General features: G+C 40.3%; 3 protein-coding genes across 5 annotated transcripts; all 3 read left to right on the forward strand.

The window, feature by feature from the left end:
• Positions 1-3,206: 3,206 nt before the first annotated feature.
• Positions 3,207-4,734, forward strand: LOC104428844 (thiosulfate sulfurtransferase 18). Its single transcript, XM_010041775.3, has 6 exons — positions 3,207-3,400; positions 3,554-3,634; positions 3,757-3,836; positions 3,968-4,038; positions 4,152-4,205; positions 4,410-4,734. The coding sequence occupies exons 1-6, from the start codon at positions 3,384-3,386 to the stop codon at positions 4,563-4,565; spliced, it is 459 nt and encodes a 152-aa protein (XP_010040077.2). The 5' UTR covers positions 3,207-3,383; the 3' UTR covers positions 4,566-4,734.
• Positions 4,735-9,294: 4,560 nt separating this feature from the next.
• Positions 9,295-15,749, forward strand: LOC104422775 (MLO-like protein 4). The gene is made up of 15 exons (XM_010035201.3): positions 9,295-9,747; positions 10,075-10,132; positions 10,232-10,446; positions 11,023-11,139; positions 11,219-11,279; positions 11,544-11,641; positions 11,995-12,069; positions 12,457-12,542; positions 13,218-13,267; positions 13,737-13,777; positions 13,886-14,056; positions 14,148-14,183; positions 14,782-14,849; positions 14,937-14,997; positions 15,087-15,749. Exons 1-15 carry the CDS (start codon positions 9,631-9,633, stop codon positions 15,495-15,497), a joined length of 1,665 nt encoding a protein of 554 aa, XP_010033503.2. The 5' UTR covers positions 9,295-9,630; the 3' UTR covers positions 15,498-15,749.
• Positions 15,750-17,085: 1,336 nt separating this feature from the next.
• On the forward strand, positions 17,086-21,664 carry LOC104422776 (26S proteasome non-ATPase regulatory subunit 4 homolog). Of its 3 annotated transcripts, none has more exons than XM_010035203.3 (11): positions 17,086-17,245; positions 17,405-17,518; positions 17,787-17,892; positions 18,324-18,438; positions 18,535-18,744; positions 18,832-19,144; positions 20,047-20,170; positions 20,535-20,638; positions 20,746-20,814; positions 21,179-21,250; positions 21,363-21,664. In XM_010035203.3, exons 1-10 carry the CDS (start codon positions 17,234-17,236, stop codon positions 21,221-21,223), a joined length of 1,212 nt encoding a protein of 403 aa, XP_010033505.1. In that variant the 5' UTR covers positions 17,086-17,233; the 3' UTR covers positions 21,224-21,250; positions 21,363-21,664. The 3 variants fall into 3 exon arrangements, with proteins under 3 accessions (XP_010033505.1, XP_010033507.1, XP_039159662.1); XM_010035205.3 differs by having other exon boundaries at positions 21,368-21,664; XM_039303728.1 differs by lacking the exon at positions 21,179-21,250.
• Positions 21,665-23,457: the final 1,793 nt, after the last annotated feature.

Below are 23,457 nucleotides of genomic sequence, written 5' to 3' on the forward strand. Positions count from 1 at the left end.
CGAAAATGAAACGTTGTCGTGCTGACATGAAGTGGATGCCAGAGCGAAATTTGATGGAAGGACCAATAGACGATCCGACAATTTACAGATAATTACATTATCGTTGTCAAACGAAAAGCCTTGACTGGACGTGACTCAGCATTGCAGCGCCACCCTGTTTTTCTCCCTGTGCTAGGAAGATCACCAACTCCTTATCCTTTGTTAAGCTGGATACTGGTAATCCACATTAAAATAGTTACAGTAATGTTTTTTTTTTCTAGAAAATAATATTGAAGTTAGGTTATTATATTCCAATTAAAGTTTTAATTAGAAAAACAAAATGCGGTTCCTAAGTCATCACATAAAAGTCATTTGAAAATTGATATTCCGATATGCAAAAAGCTTGATTTACTGATCACGCTTTCCAAGATACTTACTGTATCATTATATTAAATAAAAAGCACAAGTTGATTGGATAGCCTCGAGAAATCATGAATTATCACGCATTTCTTTTTAAGTTAAAGGAACGGGTCACTGGAACAAAAAATTACACAAGTGAGGAAAAAATATTCGGGACCCATTTTCTTCATGTTCTTCATGACAATTTCGAATGATAATTGAGGATGTGGAAGACTAAGTTTATGTTGAGAAAATAGGACATGACTAATTTCAAGATATTAAATCATCGCAATGTGAATTTATATAATAGAATAGTGTCAATAATCATGATTTATTTCTTCCAACAAAAAGTAAAATGCCTATTTTTTAAAAAAAAAAACAGTTACCCAATACAATAAACAATTAGAACTTGATTGTTGACAAATATATCCGCGAAGTGCGACTATCACTTATTATTACTATTGATAGTATTGTTTTTTGATGGGCCATTTTTGCATCACAAAGCTAAGGTTTTCAAGACATAAATCGGTCGAGGAAGGGGCCAAGATGATCGAGAAGCTTTGAGATGGCTAAGCATTATCATGAGTAGTATAGAATATTCTCAAGAGTACTATAGGTATTGTACACTTGTATTTTAGAGACTTCTCGTAATCAATTAGACCTATCAAAATGTGTCAATTTTTTTCTTAACCCATATTTGATGGGTTGAGTTATTATATGAGTTAGTTATATTCAATAAATGTGTTATAAATTGATTTAAAATGGTAAAGTCCAAAATAATATGTATGTAAAATGGGCTTACAACTTAACCCATCTTTATGATTCTCTCTCGCCCTCACTCGTGTTATATTCTCACCTCGCTTGTTTATGAGTTTTCTTATATTGTGTTAAATATGAAAATGTTTTAGTAAAATAGATTGGATTAGGTATATGTTGGGCATGTGTTAGTAGATTTATATTGCATAAAAATGAGTTAAAACAAACTAAATGCATCAATTTGGGTTAGATCATTTTTGATCCGATCCAAGCCACACTCAACCATAAGTTTGACGAGTGTATAATTGATGGTGTATGTAGTAGACATAGAGGTTGGATGTCTATCGTTGGATCAAGCAGAGATCTACAGATATAACTAGAAGGGTTTTGAAAAAAAGCATATGTAGGCAATCCCATGAGCTACGTTTGGTCGTTCGGATTTCTAAGTAGGATAGAATTGAATAGGATATGATATGAAATTAAGAGATTTTGCTATATCTTATCCACCATTTGATAAATCGTAGTAATGAAATCAAATTTGTTTACATCATATCATTTACATAAAGAACCTAAAATTCTTACCTTTACCAAAAAAAGAAGAAGAAGATGTAAATGAACCTAAAGGTTTACAAAAAGAGGTGATAAAAATTTCTCACGACACTCTTGCCTATTTTATTTTTATTTGATTTTTTATTGGATTATGATCTTTTTAAAATTATTTTATTTTTTATTTAATTTTCCCCTTCCATCATTCTCTAATAAAAGTTAATTAAATAATAAATTGTACTAATATATCTAAAATATGTAATGAATATAAATATAACAAGTCCATAACGATCAAAGTCGAATCGTGAGCCTATTAATGAAGCAAATTCAATGAAACAATAATTGGTACCATAAAGAAACAGCTATAAACTAGAGAGTTATGATCAATTTGAAAGATCATTTAATGTAGTTGAAATAATTGGATTTTGGGTTGTTCAAGCAAGTAAGGGAAATTCTATGGAATTCATAACCGTCTCAATGTCATTTTCTTTTTTACTTTTTTTATTGTCTGAATATTCAAGAACTAAGAACATTCCAATGCTCATTTTCGCCATGCATAAATTAAACCAACAATTTAGTTCTTGTATGGAGGGTTTGTTCAGTGGCCACTCTTTTAATACATGGAAGGGGTTTCAACATGGAAGGGGAATGTTTCGTTTTAGGAGGATATTAGACTTGTAGGAATAAAAGTGAATATTAGTATGATCAATAAAAAAAAAAAACTAAACCAACAATTAGGATAAGCATGAAAATTAAAGCTTCTATAAATACGATACCCAATACATTGAAACTCATTGCCCATGGATAAAGAAAAAGTATATATTTATATATTGAATTTATATTATAATATATAATTCAATTCGAATATATAAATAAAAATAATAATAAATTGAAAAATCATATTATTTTTTTTGTTATTTTGAATTTCTTATATTAGAATTGAAAATTCATTTATATATAAATATAATTTCAATTTTGTTAATTTAAGAAGTTCCTTATTAAAAAAATAACATTCTAATTATTTACATTAAAAAATCTTGTCCACTTTCATTCCACCTCCTCATGGAATAATTTTTATCTTGCATATATCTCTTTTATATACAATTTTTATGTGTCTTGAGTGGAATCAAATGTAAGACAAAATAAATTTTATCATACTCTAAATTTTGTCCTAATCACCAAATGAGTCATAATTCCTACTCCCACACAATAAAAAAAAGATAGAGTAGATCAGGGGGGAAAGCCAAGTCTACGGTAAGGAGCGAATTAGCGGAAGGAAGCTTACGTGGCCCGACGTGGCGATTACGACCGCGCGGCCCGCGAATTGGTCGTGGAATCCACGGCGATTCCCCCACTTCGGTCTGGTCCGGACAACCCGAGTCCGACAAGAAACTGTGTCGTGTCCGGGTTCAGTTGGGACGTCACGTCGGGGGGCCCTCGGTCGTCCCCGGATCCACGTGGCGCGACGCGATTGGCTCCTCGTCCCCCGGAAACCCCCGCCCTCTTCGAAGCCCGAGCCTTATCTCTCTCTTTCTCGCACAACACAACCAGAGCAGCGAGAGCGTCTTTGATCTTGCTCGCGAGCTCCGGCGCGGCGAACGTCTCTCTACGCTGCCGACCCGCAAGCACGCCGCCGGCGACCCGGATCCGGAAACTCTGCCCCGGGGAGTAGAAGAGCGCTCGGGAGCTTCTCGGTCGGGTTCATGGCTTCTCTCGAGAGGTACGAGGCGGGGGCTCGATCTTTCTTGATTTTTGCTCGCGAAGCTCCGTGGAATTCCGAAATTGTCCGACCAACTTCGCCGGAGCTGGTCCTCCTTCATTCTGTTTCTTTCCTAATTTTTGTCCCCGGTTTCTCATCGTGCTTGCCTCGCAGCTCTGGGCCGGAAGTGGTCACCATCGACGTTCTCGCGGCCAGGGATCTGGTCAGCACCGGCCACCGTTTCCTGGACGTGAGGTGAGATAAGAGCCGTCCTGCTCGAGAATTAGTCGGAAATTCCTTCTTGCTTCTGCGCGTCTTCTTATCCACGGACAAAGTTTAACCAGAACGAATTCATCGTCTGAGTGTCGATTTCTCAGGACCGAAGAAGAGTTCAAGGAGGGTCACCCCGAGGCGGAGGACGTCTTGAACATTCCCTACCTCTTCGTTACCCCGGAAGGTGATGGATCATGAGAATTTGTCATCTTCTTTCTGGTTATCGACTGATGCTGAAACTCTCTTGAGAATCTTTAGCGGAGTCACCGTGCTGTTCTTCTTCCTCTTCTTCATCTTCTTGGTGGGGTTTTTTAGGTAGAGTGAACAATCCTCGGTTCCTGGAGCAAGTTTCATCGGCCTATGGATTGGAAGATCGCATTGTGGTGGTAATGTTTCCTTTTTCTGTTCTCCATTTTTATTGGGTCTTTCAAGAAGTTCTGCATATACCCTGAAAATGTAACTTGTCAAGTGATGGGTGGGGGTTCGATCGGCCTGACAGGGATGCCGGAGCGGAGCCCGATCGCTGTCTGCCGGCGCCGACATGCTTAAAGCCGTAAGTTTCCTTCGGCTCGTTCCCTTTAGTTCCTGGAACTCTTAGGTGTCCCGGGAAGCATGACTGTCTTCCTCATCCATCTAAGCAAATATCGCTCGCGCCCGCCCGCTCGGAACTCTTCTCTCTCTAATTTCTTCCATGTATGGATGCGGTTATACTTGATCGGATAAAACCCGGGCCGACGATTGAGTGAATTTTGGGCAGGGATACAAGCATGTGTGGAACATGGGAGGAGGTCACCTGGCTTGGGCTGACAAGGGATTGCCCGTGAAGAAGCCACTCGAGGAGGAGATGAAACTTCACCTTGACCCGAAGGCTGAAGGAGTCACCAAGGAAGAGAAACTTGAAGTGGCTATTTAATTAGTTAATTAAGCAAGCGCTAATGTCAGATTTGGTGCATTGTACAGTACTGTTCGTGTTCATGTGATCAAGCTTGTAGCCACGTTTTCCATTTCTGGCTTCAGTTCGTCTGCTACTAAGAGATATTGCCAGATCTTATTTATCTATAGTGGACTCTGTTCGTGTGATTGCTTAGGGGTGTGACCACGTTCCTTTTAAAAAACTAAAGGAAGAAAGGGCGAAAATGATACTGGTCTCTCGATTATTACCCCATCAACGGAAGGATCGTGCATAGGAGGAAAGAATGCTTAGAGTGCCTTTGGTATTTATGTTATTCCCGAGAACAATTTCTACTAAGAAGTAATTTTTCTGATTTTATTTCTAGACGAGTTTCTAAGTATTTGAATGTGTTTGATAATTGTTCAAAATTAATATTCCCAAAATAGAGAATATAAATGCATTTGATATGACTTTCAATTTTTTTCAACTTAGAATTTCTTTTGTTTTTAATAATTTAATAATTTATTATTTATCTTTTTCCTTTAGTTGGTCGTTGGCCCTTGGAAAGACCAAGCCTCATCGACCCTTGTTTGGCCGGTCACTGGCTATGGCCAAGGCCGACAATTTGTTAAAGGAAGAAGAAGAAGAAAAAAAGAATAGAGAAAAAAACAAAATCGTTTGAGTTTGATTCTTGGGATGTTCTTAGGAACAAAGAAATATATATATATATATATATATATATATTATTTTTTTATTTTTTGGTTTGTTCTAAATTTATTTTTAAGAATAAAAAGTTACTAAATGGATTTCTATATATATATATATTTTATAATAAATAAATGAATAGAATCGGACTTGCCCTTAGTCGATTCTAGCCAGGTTGAATAGTGGACTAGGAAACATTGTCCAAACTGGCGCATGATGCGACGCTAGAATGCTTAGGTTGGACCAAACTCTAGCGACGACCATTTTTCCATACTAGGCTTGTGCCGAGAAGGTTCAAGAAAAACATAATTAATAATTTAATATGTAGGTCTATTCGAGGTATTAATAAGCTGATTAGACTGTTCGGTAATTAGGTCTATCACTCAGCTAAAATCCTCACCGGTTCAAATGCTTCTCCAATTCAAATAATTTATTTGCATCGCGTGCTTTTTACTAGATCGAATGTCCAAACATCTCGTGGTCTTAACGTTCCTTCCTTTTCAGGTGCCTTCTAGTTTGATTTTATCCCTATCATTATGACTACCAAAGAAAAAATTATCAAAAAAATTATAAACTTAGGGTGTGTTTGGGAAAGACTTTCTCAAAGCCCCTTGGGCATGCAAAGTCCTTTAGGGCAAATAGAGTATGTTTGGTAATTTTTTTTTTGAATCCCATTTCTCAAATACAAGCCTTCCAAAAACTAAAAGCTCTGGGCAGGTGAGGGGGTGCCTCGAGCTTTTGTCTTGTGGGCATGTTGAGCTACTGCTCATATTCTCATTCTTCTTCTCCGTTGAATTGGATTGGCATGATTGTGAGTGGTTGCTGATGAATGGCAGGCAGCCGGGTGACCCTCGATGACCTAGCGTGACCTTGCTGTGACCTAGATCTAGGTTGCCGGAGGTCACATGACCTCGCCAAGTCCATCCTAGATTTGGGTCGCCGGGTCGCCAATCATGCAACCCACCTCAGGCGATTAAGATTTGGGTTGCGGCAAGGTCATGCAACCTCCGGCAACCCAGTTCAAGGTCACATTGGGTGGTTGGAGGTCGTGCAACCTTATTGGGTGAATCCCAGATCTAGGTCGTTGGGTTGTCAGTTGTGTGACTCACCTTCGATGACCTAGATCTGGATTGCCAAAGGTTGCACGACCTCCCTGGGCGCGTCCTAGATTTGGGTTGCTAGGTTGCTAGTTGTGCGACCCACCTCCGACGACCTAGATCTAGATCGTCGGAGGTCACGTGACCTGGCCAAGGGCAACCCAGATGTGGGTCGCGGCAAGGTCCCATGGAGATCATGACCACCTATTGGCGTCCTCGTCGGGGGTCTTCAGGGGTTGCTCGACCCCAAGCGGCCCTCGCCCAGTGGTCTCTGGGGGTCACCCAACCTCAGGCGGCCCTCGTTGGTTGTCTTTGGGGGCTACCTAAGTCTTGCAACCTCATTTGTTGGCCACTGACGATGGATTTCGATTGTCGGCCGACTGCTTGCTTTTGTCGGCTAACTTTTTTAATTTTTTTTGGTGATTTTTTTTTTTAATCACAAAAGCCTTTTGTAAATATAATCTTCGCAAACATTATTTTTCTTAAAAATACTTCATAATGGATTTTGATATTACAATTTAACAAACAAAATTTGCATTTTGGAAAACTCCTTTAACTTAAGGTCTTTTGTATTTTGCCAAAAGCTTTTCTCAAAAATCCAAATAAACACACCCTTTATTATACTTGTGCCAATTTACTCTTAAATTTTTTAGACGATTTGTTGATATGGTCCTTTTGGCCAATTTTGACTGAAGAACACCGATAGCGCATTTGATTCAGCATTTTAAAAACCCATTGGGCAAATGTAAAACAATTTTCTCTAAAAGGCTTTGGGTAGATTTGAGAAGTAATTTTGAGATGTTGTTTGATAGAAATCACATTTGAAGAGTCTTGTGGTGATTATTATTAATTTTTTCAATTTTTATTTGTTTAAAATCGAAAAAAAATCATATATACATAATTAAAAAAGAAAAAAAGACCAAACCTTTTGCAAAAATAGCAAAAGGCTATAGCCGGCGGTGAGCCAGATCTGGCATCGGCGATCATCGATCAAGGTTGTCGGATGTCATATGACCTCTAACGAGGGTTGCGCGACCTTGGGCAACCCAAGCGGCAGTCGCTTGGGGTGCGCGTCCCTCACTGAGGGTTGCCCAAGGTCGAGCGACCTCAACCAACAACCAGTGACGCCAAATGTGGCTTGTCGGCAGCCGTGGCCTTTCGTCGAACTAGCGAAGGGTTCTGGCCCTTTTGTAATAAAGAAAAATAATGAGGGACTAAATTAGAAATTTGAAAAATTGGTGAGAGTAGTTTTGGAAAGAAAAATGAGTTCAACATTTGATCAAATCTTTGAAAGTCCAAAGTTAGTCCCTACTAACATTAGGCTTTCACTAGCATTGGGCTTTCAACTTTCTTAATACTAACTTTCAAGTGAAAGCTCATTTAAAATACTTTTCTCTAAGAAGTTTTGAAGGCCGAAAGCCTTTTTGGAATGTTGAACCAAACGCATTAGTAATAGTTCAGTTAGTGTCGGTTATCCTATATAGTATGATCAGTGTTGATGTGAATAATTTTTTGAAATTATTCTCTTTTTTCTTTTTTTTTCTTTTCTTTATCGTCGGTGGTGAGGGATTAGCCACAAGCGATGATCAATGAGGTGTTGCTACCCTTGCCAACAATCAGGTCGCTAAGTCCTTGTTGGCCACAATAAAGAAAAAAAAAGAAAAGAAAGAAATCTAAAAAATTTCAATTTCTTAAAAGAATTGTAACAATTGTCAACATCAAGATTGGCGGTCCCAAACATAATGATTGATGTCTACATCATCAATTTTCGACCAAAATTGTCCAGATAACTACAATAACAAATTGTCAAAAGACTTAAGACTAAATTGACCAAATTTAAATATTTAAGACCAAATTCACACAATCGAATTCAGTGTAGAATACTAACAGTAATTTTTGATACGTTATAAGAATATAATTCGAGTAAAATAAGATTTATCAAGAGTGACCGAACCAATTACACACATTCACAAGTACACGAGTTCACACATTCTTTTTAACTCATTTTTGGGACGTGTTTAACTCAGGGAAACTTTGCGATAAAGGTTTTTCAAAAATTATTTTGAAGGAAAACGCTTTTGATTTCCATGAAATAATTTTCCCTTTTCAAATTAGGGATCTCTCTATCCATGGATCATTTTTTCAGCAAATTAATCACAAGAAAGTCCAATAAGCTAATTCCCGAAAATCACCTTCGCTCAAATGAATGCGCCTCTTAATTGGAAAGACCGGTAGAATTATCGACACTACGGCGTGAATGAATCGTCAACCCTAACTATGAACGCGTGATTTCTGGCATGATCTCGTCTCGAATGAAAGCGGCCTGGAAAATAGAAACCACATGCTCACATATGGCGACCACTGATCTTTTAACTGCTCTTTCGCCAACTTTTTATATAGTCTTAATCCTGATCATACATTTTTGTCTCTTTCCTCCATATTCTTCCGGGGAGGGAATCATCAAAAGACGTGAAATTCCCCCGCCCCTCAGTCAGAAAAACAAGGCCAAAAGCCAAAGACTTCATAACTTATACTTACTGATACAGAGAGAGAGAGAGAGAGAGAGAGAGAGAGAGAGAGAGAGAGAGATAAAGGGTCAAAGCCAAGAACTTTATAGCTTATACTGTCACACTGCTACAGAGAGAGAGAGAGAGAGATAAAGGGTCAGAGCCAAGAACTTTATAGCTTATACTGTCACACTGCTACAGAGAGAGAGAGAGAGAGAGAGAGAGAGAGAGAGAGAGAAGGCCACAGCCAGAAACTTTGTAGTCTATACTGTTACACTTACAAAGAGAGCAAAGCCAAAAGCTTTATAGCTTATACTGTTACAGAGAGAGAGAGAGAGAGAGAGAGGGAGGGATGGAGCGAGGGAGGGTGGGAGCGAGGGAGGGTCGGTCACACACCTAAACCACGAGGTCGGCACGAAGACAAAGTTGAAAGAGAAAGAAAAGAGAAGAGCAGAGTCGCTTTCCGAAAGGCAAACCCGAATTGAACTGGCGGCTGCATGTGGTGGAGTGGAGATCTTCGCCAACGCGTGGGGACCCACCTTTGCCCACTCCGTCCCTAACACCCCATGCACGTCTTCTTAAATGTGTTTTTTCTTTCCCCCGTACTGTTTCACTTCATTGCTCCCACCAAACGACCCGCCATTAACGCGACCCCTCTCAGGAGTTGAGACCTTCCCGCGGGCTGAGTCAAGGAGAGTGGGTGTCTCTTTCTTTGTGTCAGTGGGTTTGGAGATTTAAGAGAAAAGGGAAGAAGGGAGTTCCTGGGTTGGCGTTAGAATGGAAGAAGAAGGGAGATCGCTGGCTGAGACGCCGACGTATTTGGTGGCGACCGTGGTCAGTGTCTTGGTTGCTCTGGGTTTCTTCTTTCAAGGCTCTTTGAAGAGGGTCGGAAAGGTCTGGACTTTGCTTTCTTTTCTGGGCTTTCTCTGTTTATCTTTTGCATCCTTCAAATGTTCGAGAAAGGTTGGAATGAGGAAAAGGAAGGAGAATGATAATGCGTTGTCAGTTGTCACGAGAACCTTTTTAAATATTGAAAGGAGAATCCTTGCATGCGTGCACACGCACACACAAGAAAGAGATGATTTTGCAGTTTGTTTAGTCCCCTTTGCTTGGTTGAAAATTAGAATGATATTTTGCTTTTATGAAGCAAAAGAAAGAGGGAAAGGGATGAAAAGGCTCTTGAGAATTAATGGTCGACGTTTGCGTCGTGTCTCATTGTAGTGGTTAGACAAGACTAAGAGGAAATCTCTCCTTGCTGCTTTGGAGGAGATTAAAGGAGGTAAGAAATTGTGACATTTGGAGAATTAAGTTCTCTTGTTTTTCACCCGGAAGCTGTGAATTTCTGAGTTTAATTGATGTTGCCATCATCTGCGAGCAGAGCTTATGCTTTTTGGGCTCCTGTCGCTGCTGATGGGTCATTGGATGGGACTTGTGACAAAGATCTGCATCAAATCCTCGGCCTTAAGCAGCCGATTTTATCCTTGTGCAAGAGGTGACTTTAGAACCAGGGACCATGTTCTCTTTCCGAATTCAGTTTACCCGAACAACTCGAAGGAGCAGGTGATTGCTCGGGAGAATAATTTCTGTCCTGAGGTAAGGACTAGTTGTTCAACTCCAATTGCCAATGGTAGTTGTGTTAGGGGGTTAAGTTAGGGTGTTTGAGATGCTTAGCCGCAGTCATGTTTCTTCATGCTGTCACTATGTTGACATGAATTGTACTTTACGTACTGCCACATGTAGTGTTAAGAGCAAGCCATTATATAATGTTTATGTTTCTCAGATAGACTGAGTTATTCAAGGTAAGGTCTATTGGTCTTGAAGTTGCCTTTCTAGTCACTAATGGATGGACTTTTAAAGAAAGTCATCTCCTAAGCATCACTTCCTATTGGTTTGGGCAGTTTTGCTTCTGGTATTATATTTGGCTGCCTGTGAGGTATGCAGAATGTTTAGCTGTCGTTGTCATTACCCAGGCAATATGCTCTTATTCTGACAATTTTTTTAGATATTCTAAATCATTCTATGCTTCTTGAATGGCTTATGAGTAGATTTTTCTGCAATGATCTATATGATTTCTTTGGCAAATACTGTTGATGCTCATTGGAAAAGACTCAAGACTGAATGCAATACATTATTTGAGACTCTTTTAACCTACTTTTAACTATTTTTCAGGGTCATGAATCTTTTGCTTCATATGAAAGTCTTGAGCAGCTTCACCGTTTCTTGTTTGTCCTGGCGACCGTCCATGTTTCTTACAGCTTTGCAGCAATTGTGCTTGCTATGATTAAGGTTGTATATCATGCTAGATCACCAACACAGTTTCGTATTTTCCATGAACTCAATGTGCTTGCCTTGTGTTGTCATGTAGATATATAGCTGGAAAGTATGGGAAAACCAAGCAAAGACGATGTCCACCCAGGGATTACGAGGTCCACATATGTATCTTTTATGTCACCATTACTTAAGCAGACTAATGGAGTTGTAGGCAATTCCTTTTGTATTTGTGAGAACCTTTTGAATCAAGTATTTTAGTTGTTCAGATGATTCTGGACAGCTTAGATGAAGTAATTTTATCTTGTGGTTCTACTTATCTTTATTTGGTGTAGTTAACTGTTTAGCCCATTGTATTTTGTCATAGTTTCACCTTGTTACATTTTCCTGACTTTTGTTCGGAACTCATCTTAATTTACCAGGAGAAGCTTCCAAAGATATCAGATTGATGCGGCTATCTACTTTCATTAGTCACCACACATCACATCCATGGAGCCAACACAAGCTTCTGGTTTGGCTGGTATTGTCACATTATTCTAATCCTTGTATTTCTACTTATAGTCATGTGACTTGGCTCAATGTTTGCATATTAGATAGTAGATACGTCCCTTGTACTTCTCGTACTTCAGGAGAGCTTAATTGACACTTTTTACTTGCTAGAAATTCTAGTAAACTCGTATCTTTGAAGTTACTTTAGCTGCATCCTAAATAAACTTCTCTTTCTTTCTAATGTAGATTTAAGAATTATGGCTTTATATACCAGCTTATGCTTCTGAAGGGATTGGTAATGATCCCACGTACTTGTACTCTTATTCGAGAGTTCTAAAAGATTACACTTTAACGAACTCTGATGCGGAATCCTACTGTGGTCAGCTTTGCTTTAGTCGTCAATTCTGGAGTTCGATAAACCGGCCTGACTACCTGGCACTGCGCTTGGGCTTCATCACGGTGATTTCTCTTGAAGGATCTCTACATTCAAATGTATCTTTAAATGGACATGAAATTATCACATGCATCTCTTTTACTTCATTTGCTTTATATCTAGGCGTGTCATGTATACTGATTGATAGGGAGAAAAGTTACAGAATCTCCAGTTAAGTAACATTTAATCATGAAAACGGTGGAATACTTTTGTGTTTGGGTGGCAAAGATTGAGACTGGTTTTGAAAATGTAGTCGTCTGAATTAAGAAGTCGCAGTTTCTAACCACTTAAAAGTGATGCCTAAAATCTTACTAAAGGAGAATGCCTTTGATAATGGAGTAACAGAGCTTGATGTATTCCATCATGATATATTCCTGAATGCTCTTCCATTTTTTGTGTGTTGTGAGTTACAGACTCATGAACTCCCTCTATCATATGACTTCCATAATTATATGCTCCGCAGCATGGAGGAAGAATTTCGCGATATTGTTGGGATTAGGTAATATCTCCTTGCCCTGCCTTGAATTTTGAATTGAAGCGTCTACTCCTACCAAGTCTATTCTATATGATAGTAGAGGTTATAACAGGAAAGGAAGCTGCTTTCTCTTCAGACAGACTTAGTTGGGACAATTTTAGATTGGAACTGTACCTTAAAACCATGTTGAGCCAATGTATTGTCCGTGACCATTGCACATGCTTGAAGATATAGCTTTCCAAGTGTAAGATGTGTAGAGCGTACTTATCTACCATATTTGACCTGATGAAGCATCTCATCGGTCTCGACAAGGAAGCTGCTATGATGAATTTACTAGAAAATTATGGCTTCTCACCCTGGAATCTGGGCTAAATGGTTTCTTTATTCCAAAGTTGGATGATATTTTCGTAATTTGTTTTAGGTGTACCATTGAATGAAACAACTGAAATGTATCCCAAATATCTCATTCACTACATAATACAGTAAAACACTAGAGAGGAGAGACTCACTAAAGTTAATGTGGGTGCACAGGAATCTGTATGTCCAAGAATTATGACTGCTTCTAATGTTGTAAACGAACTAGATATGATTAATAAAAACTGGAGTCTTTCAAAATGTGAAGTTTGGGCTCACAACTCGACTTTTTCGGAGTCTTTTCCAGCTATTCATGCAGCCATTTGTTTTGCTCTTCTTTTGCAGCGTGCCGCTCTGGATATATGCCATTTTCTGCATATTCCTGGACTTCCATGGTAATTCTCTTTAGATCTGGAGTGTAAATTAGAAGCTACATTTTGTTTCGGTAATTCAACACATTTTATCCCATCTGTTGTATTTTCGTTTTTATGGCCTCAGCTAGTACGTTTCTTTTCTAAGACATTATTAGGGCAGTGTCATGTCTGCATCAAATCGGAGGATATGAGTGTCCACTGAAATGCATTTATGTCTCTTCATACCGAGATATGATCCATGTTACATTATTAGAAAGATTTGCGAGATGTTCACTGGTTCATTCTACTGAAGTGCTGAGTCAGTGATGGAGTCTTGGGAGTAAGACATAAAACTAAACTTTCAAAGGAGAAACGTGAGTGCTACTGATGAGTTAAGATTTTGCGCCAATCATTTGATTCTGATCCTTAAATGCATCATTTGGTTGTGGGTTTATCTTAAGGGACAACTCTTATGTTTTTTTTTTTTTTTTTTCGCTATTTTTTCCATCAGGAAGCAACATCTATTTTTGGATTTCCTTCCTTCCATCAATTGTAAGTCGTAGCCTGTCATGTTATTGGTCTATATGTTCTTTTTTTCCCTTCTTTTAGAATTCAGATATCACTGACTGACTTTACTTTCCTCTCTGTCTCTCTCAAAAGTTGATCCTGCTGATGGGTACCAAGCTTCACCATGTTGTTGTGAAGTTGGCTGTTGAAATTATGGATTCATGTCCCCCGACAGAAAATCGTCAATTTAAACTGAGGGATGAGCTCTTCTGGTTTGGGAGGCCACGGCTTCTTTTGTGGCTGATACAGTTCATATCTTTTCAGGTGAGCAATCGGGGAAACCAGCTATCAATTGTTGCAGTTGTTTTATACACCTAATTGCTTATCCATTCAAGAACCCTTCTTTATATTGCAGAATGCGTTTGAGATGACAACTTTTATCTGGTCCCTGGTAAGAAACTGACCCTGGCCATAGTCAGTTCCTGTACATGTCTTTGTTGCATTGCATCTGAGGTGAACTTTCCCATTCTGACATGAGAATCTAAACCAGGAAAGTGTGATGGTGTGAAGCGAAGTTTGACTTACCTCTTGATGTGCCACCAGTGAATTCTTTTCGTGTACTTAGATGACTTTCCCAATGGCATAGTAATCCGCTGACGAATAACCTTAGTTGAGCAATCTGAACTAGCCTAACTCTTTTTTGTCTGTACTGTGAGATAGAGCATCTTCATCATTGATACTACTTACCTCAACAATGCCTTGTTTAGATCAATCATTATAACGGATCATTGTTGGATTGCTGCTATCATCCCTAGAAGTGTATCTGCACAGTTTCTAAGTGTGCTGTCTCCTCATTGCAAATATATCTAGTATTTGTCACTAAGACATGTGGTTGGGGAAATCAAATAGACATGGCTGTGTCATCTCGGAACTTGAATCCAACAAGTTTTTCATTTCTGCGCCAGAACAAAATGCACATCATGTTCTTGTAAGGTTCCTATTCTGCTGATTCGATTGATCATCCAAAATGACACAATCTTTATTTGCAGTGGGAGATAAGGGACACTACTTGTTTCATGAGTAATCGCAGCTTGCTGGTGACCCGATTAACGTTCGGGTGGGTCTTCCTTCACTCACCTCCTACTTCCTCTTATGATTAATCCTGAGATATTAGCTCACACAGACATTTGGTAAATTTATGCAGGGTTGTCTCTCAGTTCTGGTGTAGCTTCATTACTTTCCCTCTATATGTCATTGTTACGCAGGTTTCTCTCTCTCTCTCTCTCTCTCTGAACTGTGATCAGTCTGAGTCTATTCACTTGACACCTCTCAAACTCGAGGTCATATGGTGCAGATGGGTTCCAAATTCAAAAAATCGGTGATCTCCGAAAGCGTGAGGGCATCGCTGCACGGATGGCAGAGGAGGGCCAAGGCCAAGCACAGCTCATCCACTCCGCTCCTTAGTGTGGCGTCAGTCACATCCCTGGATTCCTTGGCAGACGACATGGACAGATTCGATGGTCTAGGCCACCACCAGATCGGCATCGAAGGAAGCTCTCTGGATGCAGGAGATACGTCGTTTTCACATCACAATGAGTCTGAGGGACCGAGTTCCAAACCGGCCCTACAAAATGACTATGCCCTGGGCCGAGTTTGTTCGGGTCCTATTTTTGACATCTGCAGCAGTGATGAGGACCGTGATCTCGATGCATACAATGACACAGAAGACGGGTCACATGGCCCTTCCACCATCCTAACGATCTGAGAGTCATTGTCAACATGGAATCTCCAGAGGAGCAGAGATTGCCATGAGGGAACTCTGGAGGACATTTTTATTTCGACCGTGTGCTCCATTTATGCTCATGATGTTTGGACACATGCTGCGAGCGTCCCTTTCATGCCAGATCGCTACAGCACTAGATGCCGAGAGGATCGTACCATGTATATAATCTATAGCCGCATTATTCGAACAGCTCTAGATGGCTTTTTTCGAGGTGAAATCGAGCCATATTCGCAGCATTCGTTTGCTAATGTGGGAACTCGTTTACTTGATCAAATATAATGCATGAGGTTTTGTCTTTTGTCACGATGAAATAGAATAAATGGATAAGTGTTGTGGATAAAACTTGTCACGAAAATGTAATTGAGTCCTAAAATTTACAGAAAGTGCAATCAAGTCATAAAACTTGTCCAAAATAATTCAAGTGAGTCTTAAAGTTAACAACGTCGTTTATTGAAAAATGATGATGTGGCATTTTAAATTATTTTTTATTTTCCATTTTTTAAAATAATTTTATTCAAAAAAAATTATATTTAAAAACTAAAATTCATTTTTTAAAAAATTGTTAAAAAAGAAAAAAAAAAAAAAAGAAAATGGCAAGAGGAGGTGGCCGCCCATTGCCGGAGGGGTTGGTGACGGTTGCCGCCCGCCGCTGACCAAGGTGAGGGCGCCTAGATCTGGGCACGCCGGCCTTCACGGGGGGCCGGCGACCATCGCTCACCCTAGGCGAGGCCTCGCGACCCTCACTTGGGGCCGGAACCATTGCCGCCCCTTGCCGGCGAGGGCCGACGAGGCCTCATCTTGGTTGGGTTGCCGGCCCCTCCGATGATGGGCGGTCGGCAACTCTTGCTCTTTTTTTTTTTTTAAAAATGAATTTTAAAATATAATTTTTTTAAAAATTGAATAAAAATTATTTTAAATACTACATTAGCGCCACGTCAGCATTTTCTGTTAATAAGACTAACGATATTAATTTTATGACTCAATTGAACCATTTTGACAAGTTTTATGATTTAATTGCACTTTTTACAAATTTTAAGATTCAATTTCCGTAACAAGTTTTATGATTTTTGTAGTCCTTATCCCTAAAATAAAATGACCCTTTTCACTTCCATAGTATCTTCTAAAAAAGAGTTATAATATGCGAGAATTGAAAGTCTCTTTAGACAATAATTTTTCCAAAAAAGGGAAAAATGGCCGTGAAAGGACATTCTCATCATATTCTCTCGAATTTCCATTTCAAAGAACTTTTATGTATTGATTTCAATCACGATCTAAAACTTATAGAAAAAGATGGCATGGAAACCATTTTCACCTTCAAATTTCAGTGAATTTAAAAATTCCTTTCGAAATAAAATGTGATTGAAAACCCAAACGAGGTACAATGCATCGTATGGTGTAAGAAATGATCAAAATCAGGTAAAAGGCGCAAAAGTTCGAAAAGTTTCGGGGGCGGCAACGAAAAACGTTGAAGTTCAGGGATCGAGGGCGATTCTCGCAAAACTCTCCGCACCCAAGATTCAAACGTGGCAACTTCTGATTGGACGGCAGGCGGAGGAGCATCTTTAAAGTGCTGATCGCGACCGTGCAGGATCGCAGCTCCCGCTACCGTCTTAACCAAGCAAGGCCCCTCCCAAGCTCCCTCAAATTTCACCTTCACCTCTTTCGTGCTCTCTGCAAATTCCGATCTTCGCTTTCGGAGCTCAGAAAATCCGTCAATCATGGTGCTCGAGGTCAGCTCTCCGCGATCCTCCTCTCTCCTCTCCCCGAATCCCCCGATGCCCGCGATCCCGATGTGTCCTCGCATTCGCGTCGCGGATTAGGGTTTCGATGTGGCTGCATTTTACGTGGCTGATCAGATTTTGTTTTTGTTTTTGTTTTTGGACGGGCAGGCGACGATGATATGTATCGACAACTCGGAGTGGATGCGCAATGGCGACTACACCCCCAACAGGTTCCAAGCGCAGGCGGACGCCGTCAACCTCATCTGCGGCGCCAAGACGCAGGTGCGGTGATGCGGCCTTCTCGTTCGAGGCGTCGTGTTTCGCTATGTTAGGGGGGGAGGGGATGGGGAGTTTGATTGGGGAACGCGTGAATCCATTCTGAGCGACTTACTCGTGGTTTTGTACGGGGGATGTGCGCTGTAGGGTTTGTGTTTTGTCTGTGGTTTGATCAGTCCTTCGAGAGATCTGCGGTCGGTTCATTTTTAGTTTACTAGGTGCGGCTATGGAGGGGAGAAAGTTTTTTGAGACGTTGTCCTGGTTTTGTGTGCAGTCGAATCCGGAGAACACTGTTGGAGTCCTAACTATGGCGGGGAAAGGAGTTCGAGTCTTGGTTACTCCGACTAGTGACCTTGGCAAGATATTGGCTTGTATGCACGGTGCGTCTCCTTTTGCATTTTCTCAGGTGTTGGGTTTATTTTGGGTCTGTGGTAGAGGAGGGTCGTCTGCTGAAATGCCTCTGGTCTTCCAATAATTTGTCTGCTTGTACAACTGTGTTTGTGTATTTGCTGTGGCTTTGCATGAAGGGTGTCTGTGTCCACAGGTAGAGTTGAGCAATTGTATTCCCAACGAATTTGGCATTGTCAGTAGATTATTTTATTTAATCAAACGGTTTGGAGAGTTGTTCTATGGTTTCTTTTTAATCCTGATATTTTGGGAAATTGGCTTTTGATAGATTGTTGTGGCCGTTGTTTTTTTTTTTTTTTTTGGAAGGGGGGTGAGGTTAGATCATACCCCTGAGAAATTTTGTTGGAATAGCATGAAAATTATGTTAAAGACATTTTATGTCTCATTTATGTGGAGAATTTAGGCCTGGAAATTGGCGGTGAGATGAATCTGGCTGCGGGAATCCAGGTGGCTCAATTGGCACTAAAGCATCGCCAAAATAAAAAGCAGCAACAACGAATTATAGTCTTTGCTGGAAGGTGCTGGGAGTTTTGTTTTTTTTTCCCTCCCTGTTCTCCATTCCTCAATGTCATGCTTTGCTTCTTCAATTGGATATTGATATTGGGTGTTTTCAGTCCCATCAAACATGACAAGAAGTCACTGGAGATGATTGGAAGGAAGTTAAAGAAGAACAGTGTAGCACTTGATATTGTCGACTTTGGGGAAGAAGATGAAGGGAAACCTGAGAAATTGGAGGCTCTGCTTGCTGCTGTGAATAATAACGACACCAGTCACATTGTTCATGTTCCTTCTGGTCCAAATGCTCTTTCTGATGTTCTGATAAGGTAGGCCATTATGATTTCATCCTAGAAATTTCGTTGTCAACGCTAGAACATGTTGTGATTTTCCTAATGTATTTGATTGTGTTGTAGCACTCCTATCTTTACTGGGGATGGGGAAGGTGGAAGTGGTTTTGCGGCATCGGCTGCAGCAGCTGCTGCTGGTGCTGTCGCTGGTTTTGATCTTGGTGTTGATCCCAGTCTGGATCCTGAGCTGGCCCTTGCTCTTAGAGTTTCCATGGAAGAGGAAAGAGCGAGGCAAGAAGCAGCAGCTAAGAAGGCTGCTGAGGATGCTGCTAAGCAGGAGAAAGGAGGAGAACAACAGCCATCATCACAAGATGCAACCATGACTGAAGGTGCCAGTGGTTCAGCTTCTGAAGTGGATAACAAAAAAGATGATTTAATGGTCAGTATCATTGTTAATCCTTTCAAGTTGCCTGGTGTTATCAAGCCCATTTCTCAGTCAATTAAATTTAGAGCCTAGGAAGATCCCAAGCTATCAATTTTGAAGAAAATGTCCAGTTTTTGCGATTTTTTATCCCATATGCCAGGATAAGTATATTCTTGTTTAGAATTTATGCAATTATCAGAGAGAGAGAGAGAGAGAGAGAGAGAGAGAGAGAGAGATCCCCTGATTTTTTATCCCATATGCCAGGATAAGTATATTCTTGTTTAGAATTTATGCAATTATCTGACAGGAGAAAGAGTCTCTGTAGGTGATTGATATCTAGATGATGATTTCATAAGCAAGGGTGCTTTTATTTTCCCATCTGGTTTACATCCTTGACTTTATGTGAGTTTTAAGAATATCACAACTGTCTGCATACATTATGAATATCACTCTTGTCTGTCTGCATACATGATTTAATGCTTTTTAATGTCTACTTATTCTGTGTTGTTAAAAAATGAAGCAGCTGCATTTTAAATTTGATGCCCAATTTGGGCTGCCTATTTTGGGCTGCCTATTTTTGGATTCTCACAAAGTCACAAATGTTTACTGCATGATGGTTAAACTAATTAACCCCATCCTCTATGGTCATGATTGGCCTGTTTTACCTTACTTTTTTGAAGGGTTGCAATGCACCGAACAGTTATCATAATTAAGTGGGGGATGCAATTTGCAAAAAAACGTGTCATCATACTTTTGTCCTCTTTTTGTAATCTGGGATTGCACTTAACGTTATTTTGCCAGCTGCCACTTTTCTTTCAGGGGAAATATTGAATTTTACTTGTAAGATTATTTGTTTGTTGGCCCTGGCTCTGCACTTGTACTGGTTGGACTTGGACTAATATCTGTTTACATGGCAGGATGACGAAAATGCTTTGCTACAGCAGGCCCTTGCTATGTCGATGGATGATACCACCTCTGGCCATGATCTGCGAGACACTGACATGTCAGAGGCAGCTACAGATGATCCGGATTTGGCTCTAGGTTAGATCTTGTGACTAAGTCTTAAGTCTTGTGTCCACCCCCGACAGATGGGTGAATGGTGTTCACCTGTCGTCGTGTGTGCTATTGTATAGAAGGAATACTTTCGGAAACTCACACTGTCTTACGGTATCATATGGAAAAGAGAGAAACTGCACTGCATGTTGACATCTTTCAACACTAGTTATGCCTTCTGTGAATTCCCTTAGAATCGATTTCCTTCCTGGCGGGATCTATTGTGGAGAGAAATATGGATTGGCATGCTATCTCTAACTTTTGTTGCAATGATTGTCAGAAGCATATTAAAGACAATGTTTTTCCTTCTTGCGGGTTGGTGGTTTAATACATTCCTGTGTGGTGCTTGCAGCTCTTCAATTGTCGGTCCAGGACAGTGACAAAGATTCATCAGGCCAGACAGATATGAGCAAGTTGTTGGCGGACCAATCCTTTGTGTCATCTATTATTGCATCGGTACATATGATGCATCTTCCATTCAAACCTTGAATTCTTGGTTTTTAAGATGGAATAGAATTGGTTGCCTAGCTTCCATATATGATGATGATTTGTTGCTCCTGCAGCTTCCTGGAGTGGATCCAAACGATCCTTCTGTCAAGGATTTGCTTGCTTCCATGCAAAACCAATCTCAGGTGCGATTTTGACAGTAATAGAAACCCTGGTGGAAGTAAGATCTTTTGTTGCTTTTGTGTATCTGATATAGTGCATCATAGTGATCCATCAGTCTGGTGCTTCATTCTTGGGTTTTGTGTGCAAGTGAGGATGTAAATTGGCTGGAATTTAATTAAGTTCGACTTGTATTGTCTACATGATTACTTACGGATGTTCCTGAATGAGTATCGTAGAGCATGCTATATTTTTTCCTCAACACTTTGGTTCCTATGTTAGAGCTTCAGCTTATGCAAGGAGTGCATGTTATAGCATATGTGCTATGAGCCTTTGGCTATAGAGTGATTATTTGCTCTTTGACAAACTGCCATGTTCTCTCTACTGCAGAAAAAGGATGAAGACAAGGGGCCAAATGAAGAGGAGAAGCAGTGATTTCTGTAGTTATTATTTTTCTTTCAGGTTATTTTTCTTGTGAAATAGTTGTAGCAACATGCGATCATCTGTGAAATGTGAACTTACAAATGGAATGATTGGTTCTAATGAAAACCTCATTGCTGCGGGTGTTTGGTAGGTTAGTGATCCTTCCTCTGGAGCCATAGAAGTGCATGTTCACATGGGAAGAATTCAAGAGGGCAAAGAGAGCCGAAAAGTAGTTACAAAGTCAAGCTGACAACTTTTATGGGGTTATTGAACATTGAGCTTGGCTCTGTAGTTTGCTAGGGGTTTAAAGCTTTCTGGAACTTTTATGTTGTGCTATTTCACCCCCCTTTTAATCTCTTTACAAAAGCAGTTCATTACAGAAATTGGATGTCAATATTTTAAATGATCATGCTTTGTCTGAGTGCTATTTCATTGATATTTGAGATTTTTTAAGCTCTGTATCGTCTGTGTTGTAACCTGTCTAGATCGGTCGTCCAATAATCTCACGTTGATCCTCAAGAATCCTCTCCCCTGGTCAACATTCCTTCCGAAAAGCTTAAATTGATGAGTGTACACAAGAATGCCATTCGACTTAAGCTTTAATTTTCCTCCAAACTTGCTGGTAGCATGGACCGAGAATTGCAGAGGAGCTGGAAGTTCGTTGGGGATAGACGAATGCTTGCTCAAGCTTTTCTTCAGTAGTTTGGCTGGTGTACTTGTTTTTTGGTGCCAATGTACTAAACCTCTCAGTGCCTCCTGTGCTGTGAGGCTGCTTAATGTCACGCCTCATAAGTCTCTGCAATGGCACCAGCACCCGAAAAGCAATGAATTCACAGGAAACTGAGATGTTAATAGGTCAAAGAGGTCCTGTCGTGGTGTTGAAAGGTTTTCTGTCAATGCTCTATATCAACCACCATACATGACAGCGAGAGAACTTCGTCCATACCGTCGAAAAAGGCTCGTCGGTAATTGCCACAGGCTTTTTAATGTTCTTAGGTTAATTGCCATCATGGGAATGAAGGAGCCTCGTTCCAAAATCTGGGTAGCTTCGAGTTTAGCTTGGGGGGATTAGCTATGGTATCATCTAATGATCAGAGGGGATCATTGGCTGGAGATGAGCTCTGCATCGAATTGGCATATGGATGAGATTGGACAATGGGTTTCATCTATTGATAACTGATTCGATCACACCTCTAAGCATTTTTTCTTAACAAAATTAGGAATATTAAGATCGGCGTGTAAAATTTGATAAATTTAAAAAGATAAGACGGATTATTAGGGAAAAGTAGCATTCTAACAAGGAAGCAATACTTTTCACACCAGTTGAATCCGGCACCGAATAACGTTATCGAAATATTCCTTTTATAAATCAGCTTCAGCCCCACTGCGACAGCGACTAAGCCGGTCGCTGCATGCATAAGACAGCACGTCGTGTTCGGTTTGACGCTTCCAGCTTCCGCATCATGTACCAAGTCTTCCACTTGTCTTTTTGCACGATGAATCAACCATTATCCTCGTCCGGTTCAAAAACGTCTCCCCCGTCTCCTCTCTTTCCGGGCCAGCTTCGTCCGGTCTCTTGGCTCTGGACAAAGTCCCCACAGCTTCTTCTCTATGGAAGTTCATTCGTTGCTTGGTCTTGTGCAAGTCTTTTTGTAACTGCTCTTTTGACGAGATTCAATTTGGCACGTTGCATCTGTCTGTCGTGGGGTTCGTGAGTAAGTTTGTCCTCGCTTTTGGTCAATCTAAGGTCATTCCATTCACGTTCTTGTCAAGAACCGTCGTGTGAATGACGGTAGGTGGTCGGATGACATGGCCTAAAATAAGATGTAACTTCCCACAAACGTCGAACTGGAGTCGAGGGACTTCTGGTGGAATTTACCGAGGATCCGCAGAGGTTGCTCTGAATCAATCATTTCCTCGAGGATACCATGTTGGTTCTCTCCTACAAGGGACGAGGGAACCGGTGATAGGATCTCTTTTGACAAAAAGGAACCAACAGACTGACTTGCATGAAAATAGAGATGAAGTTTGATAAGTACGTATTCAATTCACCCGATTATACTGCTCGCACTGACAACGTAGGCAGATATTGTCAAGGTTGTCTGACTTTTATAGCCGTACGTGATCATTTTATCCAATGCTCTCTACCTGGGTTTTGCATATATCAACTCACAACTCCCATTGCCTGTGCAATGTCTGAGTTTTTTGTTTTCACATAAACAAGTGTATCCACTGCATAGTACTTG

The sequence above is a fragment of the Eucalyptus grandis genome, chromosome 10 (assembly GCF_016545825.1).
Source record: "Eucalyptus grandis isolate ANBG69807.140 chromosome 10, ASM1654582v1, whole genome shotgun sequence".
NCBI lineage: Eukaryota > Viridiplantae > Streptophyta > Magnoliopsida > Myrtales > Myrtaceae > Eucalyptus > Eucalyptus grandis.

What these genes read in the sequence shown, in the direction of transcription:
- LOC104428844 (XM_010041775.3), top strand. An exon ending in TGGAAGATCGCATTGTGGTG is followed by an intron (nt 4,039 to 4,151) that starts GTAATGTTTCCT and finishes TCGGCCTGACAG; the next exon opens with GGATGCCGGAGCGGAGCCCG. An exon ending in GCGCCGACATGCTTAAAGCC is followed by an intron (nt 4,206 to 4,409) that starts GTAAGTTTCCTT and finishes AATTTTGGGCAG; the next exon opens with GGATACAAGCATGTGTGGAA.
- LOC104422775 (XM_010035201.3), top strand. Translation starts at nt 9,631, where the DNA reads ATGGAAGAAGAAGGGAGATCGCTGGCTGAGACGCCGACGTATTTGGTG. An exon ending in TTTGGAGGAGATTAAAGGAG is followed by an intron (nt 10,133 to 10,231) that starts GTAAGAAATTGT and finishes ATCTGCGAGCAG; the next exon opens with AGCTTATGCTTTTTGGGCTC. An exon ending in GTGACCCGATTAACGTTCGG is followed by an intron (nt 14,850 to 14,936) that starts GTGGGTCTTCCT and finishes AAATTTATGCAG; the next exon opens with GGTTGTCTCTCAGTTCTGGT.
- LOC104422776 (XM_039303728.1), top strand. An exon ending in GATATTGGCTTGTATGCACG is followed by an intron (nt 17,893 to 18,323) that starts GTGCGTCTCCTT and finishes TGGAGAATTTAG; the next exon opens with GCCTGGAAATTGGCGGTGAG. An exon ending in ACAAAAAAGATGATTTAATG is followed by an intron (nt 19,145 to 20,046) that starts GTCAGTATCATT and finishes TTTACATGGCAG; the next exon opens with GATGACGAAAATGCTTTGCT.